We start from the raw sequence: 6000 nt of genomic DNA on the forward strand, positions 1-6000 counted from the left end.
AATGCTTTTGTCATATGGTTATAAAGAATTCTCTATTGTGAATGATTCTTACACAATAGAAGTTTTCTCTCATCTGATGATGCACTGTCACTCAAAGATGCCTAATGATATGCTGTTTACATCCCAATTAATGAGGGCAAAAGCTTGTATTTTTGCTGAGTCCTTCTCAGGTTTTTTCTTCTGTTTTTGTCACTAAACAGCAATTGCCTAATAAGTACTCCTCACTTTGTCCCCCTCAAACATCATAATACTCCTTCTCTTACAATATACTCAAATCTCAAACCACCTCCTGAAATAAAGCAAAGTACAAAACATATTTGAGAACACAAGCCTTAGAGAGATCCATTTTAATTTGATAATATATTGTGGTGGGCAGCTCACTAGCTCTCATGTGCTTAGAATATGATTTCAGAAAAATACTCATATGAGAGATCCACATTTCTCCTGCAATGGGAAAATAAATGCCTTCAGAAGATAATTTTATCAGGGATTGACCTCTATTTTTATTTAATTGAAAATTGTGTGGCTTCGATCTGCCTCCTTAATATAGTCTAAACAGCAGCCAACTTGCACTGACCAAAGAATGATCATTGTATCAAGTCTCCACTGCTATTGATGGTCCTGAAAGACAAAAGTAAATCTCTTAAATGGTTCATCACATCTTTTCTTTTTTCTATTTTTTTTAGGTCAACCCTTTAAACTAGATCCTAAAATGACTCACAAGAAATTGAAGATCTCCAATGATGGATTGCAGATGGAGAAGGATGAAAGCTCTCTGAAGAAAAGTCATACCCCAGAGAGGTTTAGTGGCACAGGGTGCTATGGGGCAGCAGGAAATATATTCATTGACAGTGGCTGCCACTATTGGGAGGTGGTCATGGGTTCTTCAACATGGTGAGTGGATCAAATTTTTCCTTTTTTCTTATTACATCTGTTGTTAAGTCTTTGGGGATTCAATTTTATAGCACAACCATAATACCAATAAAGCATGGTTAAAAAGTATGTGATGAGAATCAGTTCTAGAAAATATTTCTATTTTTTTTTTTACAAAATTATGGAAGATATATTGTGGCATGAGATGGAAATTACTATACCGCTCTAATTGCTAACTTTTCAAAACTCTAGTGATATCAGAATTATGCAACTATTTAAGGAAAAAACATGCATTCTACTTTCTATATGTCCTACATGATGTCTAGCACAACTCATATGATTTATGAATATGTATTTCTCTCTCCTTTCCATGGTCTCACAGGTATGCAATTGGTATTGCCTACAAATCAGCTCCAAAAAATGAATGGATTGGCAAGAATGCCTCCTCATGGGTCTTCTCTCGCTGCAATAGTAACTTTGTGGTGAGACATAACAACAAGGAAATGCTGGTGGACGTGCCCCCACAGTTGAAGCGTCTAGGTGTCCTCCTGGATTATGACAACAACATGCTGTCTTTCTATGACCCAGCTAACTCTCTCCATCTTCATACTTTTGATGTGACCTTCATTCTTCCAGTGTGTCCAACATTCACAATCTGGAACAAATCCTTAATGATCCTGTCTGGCTTGCCTGCCCCAGATTTTATTGATTACCCTGAGCGGCAGGAATGCAACTGCAGGCCTCAAGAATCCCCCTATGTTTCTGGGATGAAAGCTTGCCATTAAATTTCAAGAGAGCATATGATTCACTGGCTCTCCTGTTCAGCAGTTCTTCCCCTCAGTTAGTGTTCAATATACAAGATAAAATAAAGTTCATCTGAAGCATCCAAAATAACTAGATATTGTAGAGTTAATTTTGTGCATTAAAGCTTGTATTTGAATCAACATATTGAGTTTCTCAGAACAAATTATCTGAGTAGTCTGGGTTCAAGCCATCAAAGAAGAAATTTAGAGAAAGCCTCTGTTGCCATTGGAGAATTAAAAATTCCCAATGATTTAGGAGTATTAATTATATTGGAAGGAATTAGGGTAATTCTAGGTAGTAATGTAGAAAGATACTCTGAACAAGGAGCTAGCCAGCCAGAAAGGGGTATGGTGGTCAGCCTTTCTTATCACATATTACATGTCCCTTTTAATAAAAACCTACAAGCGAGGCTTTACCATAAGAAAAACATGAAAGTATATATAATATATAAAATAACCAAATTCATTTTATATATTATATTTACAAAATAAAATTTTTAATTTGCACATTTGGGTGATAAGTTTACTGGAAGGAAAAACACCTCACTTCATTAATTTTTTCCCTAAAAGAAACATCAAAATCAATCAGCATTTCTCCTCTCCCACTTCCATCTCTCCCCTCCCTCCACTTGTCACACACACATACACATGCAATCATGACACAGACAGTGAGAAGCATTCTTGGTTGGATTAAGAGAGACCTGGGGACAAGATTGTACAAAAGATGCTATTGCTAGATAGAAAACTGATCCAGGTGGAAGTGTCCTATGTAGCACAATTTCATTGATGATCATTAATGGAGGAGATCCATCTGAATTGTTAAAAATTATGTCAGAATATTTCAAAGAAATACAGTTTTATCGCTCTCAAATATGTACTGTTTCTAGAATTAGGCCAAAAAGGTTATATAATGCAGTTTCTTTAGAAATTCACTTTACTTGATCAGTAAGAAAGGAATTGTATAGGTGCAGCAACTATTTGCATATAAATGTACTGTTTTCAGATTAAAAAAAACTTGAAGTGCTTATGAATGCCTGAGAACAGTTTGTTCCTGTTAAATGAGGTTAAATACTCTTTCCATTTGCAATCTTCTTCACACTATTAATTTACTCAGCCACCTTTCCAAATACAAACTTTAACTCTGTCCTCATCAGCAAAGTTGAAGGGGAATGAATTTTATGGTCTGTGATTTTGTCAATTCTATTGCAGGGAGGAGAGCTATCAGAGAGTAAGAGCTTTCTTCTTTCCAGGAGCTAAGTCTTCCCCAAAGAGTCTATTCTTTAGAAGTTGTGAAAATACTACTATTTTGCAATTATGAAGTGATAGCTATAGCTATGATCACTTGTAGATTGGGGCCTTAAAGTAATGTCAAACCTTTGCTCATCTTGCTTTCCATCAGCTTGGTGAAGCTCATTTACTAATTTGTTCGATAAACTATTAGATTCCAGGAAACACACTACTGCCCTGAGAATGCACATAAGTAAGAAAACAATTCTTGCTCTCAAATGGCTTATTATTCTAAAGAAGAGAGAGTATCTCTACAAATCTCACCCAATAACAGTTAGATATTGTTTGTTTGCCTAACATGGAAAGCAAGACTGATGCAGATACAAAAGGAAGGCTCAAATTTACATAGGTAATGGTAAAGTCAGCTTTTTGGCTTTAAAGACCATATGTATTCACTGCTAATCAGGAAATGAGCAACCTCAGTAAGATTTAGGATTTTTGGCAAATAGCTTACTCTAATGGAAAGCCTTCAGGTTAGAATACCTTTGGGTTAGAATAATCCTAGTTTCTCAGCCATTTACTAGCAGTGTGACCTAGGGCAGACACCTCACTTCTCTGAGCCTTTGTTTCCTTTTCTGTAAAATAATACTTCACAGGCTGTTTCAAAGATTTCAAAAGATAGCATATGAAAACTGCCTAGCACAGCACCTGGCATTTAGTAAGTGTGTCATATATATACATAGATTTATCTCCTCCTCAAAGCCATTTATTGGATTTTGTGTCCTTTAGATTTTAGTGCCCTGGGACGACACTTGAATTTTCCCACTCTACTTTTGACTGTAACCTGGACTAAATTTCTCCACCCCTGACTCTCTCAACCAGACTAACACCTGATCTTCTAGACTGGTTTATGGGCCCCTCTTTGGAACTCACATGGCACTCTAAACATTCCCTCCCTCAGAAATAATCACAGTGTATAGCTGTGTTTTTCAAAATGTGGTCTTCAGAGCACATATGTTAGAATCACCTTCCATGATTTCTTTGTTAAAACAATTGATTTATGGACCCCACTACTGATCTACTTAATTAAACTATCTGGAAACAGGTGGAAATGTACATTTTTGACAAGCTCCTCAGGTTATTCTAATGCACATGAAAGTTTAATGTATAATAATTATCTTCCATACTAGACTGGGAATGCCTTGGGCAAGGACTATGTCTTGTTGTTGTTGTTGTGTTTTTAATACTTGGCACAGTGTCTGGAACAGAATAGTTGCCTGGCTAATGTTTGTTGATTGAATGTATGAATGAACAAATGAACAAACAAAATTTCTGTCTTGTACTCTGATGAACAGAGAAGTATTTGTTATTTCCTGGGCAGAAAAGCTTGGTTAATTCTCCATTTTGTCTGTATTGATATTTTGCGGATACACGAGGGCTCATACATATAAATGATCACTGTTCTCCTCAAATACTCTTTGGTAGTCAGTCATCTTGGGGAACTGTCTTTGGAATATGTGCCACCATTCTTTTCAATAACATTTCAGTTTTTTTGACTTGTCTTTTGAAGGTATATTTAAGTTGATTAGAGGCAAAAATCACTCAAAGCTAAGCCTACTAAATAAACTGGGAAATGAAAGAGTTTGAGGTAAGCAATGAAGTTTGACACTAAAGTCCCAACTTCTGAGCCAAATAACAAAGTGACATCTAAGATATAACATAGTTGCAAAGCACACAGTAGGGGTTCCTCAAATCCTAGATATTTACTTCAGCAAACTTAAGACTTTTGCAGAATCCTGGCAGTGCCAGGGACCATAAGCAAAGCCATTGGCTATCTCTAGCTGAACCCAGTAGCACAAGCCGAATAGAATCTGTATTTAACATCTTCAAGGAAGGTGACTTAATAAGCTTTTTTGTTGCTTTACTCAATCTATTCTCCACAGCTCTTTCTGCTAGAAAATTATTTTCTGTGTGCAATTTATGCTTCTTTCCACTTTTTATATTGTCTTATTGAAGAAAGCACAAACATGAAGTTTAGCCTGTTTTGAGAATATGAAAGAAATTTTAATACCACATAGAGGTTCTGGCTATTTACATATAAGTAAGAGTAACTGCATCTGACTGTGTTTTTATTATGTCATTCCATTCTATATCTTCAGATGCAGTGAAATTCCAATTGCAGCAAAATCACTTATATATCATATTCAGCTAAAATACTCTAGGCAAATTTTCTAAGCTTCCATGGTTTACATAGTTATATATGATGACTACCTGGATGGAGCAATCCATGGATGGACTTTTGAATAAGCTCAAACATTTGATACCCTTTCTTCCAAGGAATAGAGAATGTGAGGCAGGTAGATATGAACCACACCCACACTTATTTCTAGCTCCTGAAGCCAATTTCAGCCTTGGAGTCATTGGCTGTATTTGGCTGTGTATTATGAGTTGGCCAGACTTATTGCCATTGGGTCAGGAAAAACTGCCCTTTATGGTGTGGTCTGCCAGCTTCAGACATACGCTGTGTTGTTGTTATTGGCTAGAATATTTATTAGACTATTGTTGGACTATTTTTTATCAAATGCTTTATCCCAGGCTTGTTTGTACTGGGAGCTCTGGACCAATAGTGTCTCTCCTGGTGACAGAAATGTGAGCATCTGTGAATTATACACAGTCTCATCCCTCTAAAATATCCCAGCCCATCCAAAATGCTATATTATGAATTAAATAAATATATATGTATTCATGAGTTCTTGACTGTCTGTCACTGGAATTTAATTGGGGGAGGACTAAATGAATGATCATGGGTTACTGTAATTGGGTAAATGACTTGGGGGAAAATTACTCATCATATAATATGTAGAGATCTGGGCATAGAGGGTCTAGGAGGTCTGGAACTCAAGATCCAATTATGTAGATATTGATTTTAGGAGCAGTGTACAGTAAAGTCTAAGGAAATGAAGACATAAAGTCCAAAGAAACATGAGACATATAGTATTAGGTACTGGAACAGAAGGTAGGAAGTAAGGGAGAACAAATAAGTCCCTAGTGCCAGAACCCATTGGTTAAGGTCAGCGTAGGAACAGAAACCAGTGAG

General features: G+C 36.4%; 1 protein-coding gene across 5 annotated transcripts in view; it reads left to right on the top strand.

The window, feature by feature from the left end:
• Positions 1–5642, top strand: part of Mid2 (midline 2) — an 88828-nt gene extending 83186 nt beyond the window's left edge. For all 5 annotated transcript variants that reach the window (XM_047536514.1, XM_047536512.1, XM_047536510.1 and 2 more), the window contains 2 exons: positions 687–894; positions 1256–5642. In XM_047536514.1, the coding sequence (XP_047392470.1) occupies positions 687–894; positions 1256–1658 (611 nt within the window). In that variant the 3' untranslated portion in view covers positions 1659–5642. The remainder of the gene's footprint in view (positions 1–686; positions 895–1255) is intronic.
• Positions 5643–6000: the final 358 nt, after the last annotated feature.

This window comes from Sciurus carolinensis, chromosome X (genome assembly GCF_902686445.1).
Source record: "Sciurus carolinensis chromosome X, mSciCar1.2, whole genome shotgun sequence".
Lineage (NCBI taxonomy): Eukaryota > Metazoa > Chordata > Mammalia > Rodentia > Sciuridae > Sciurus > Sciurus carolinensis.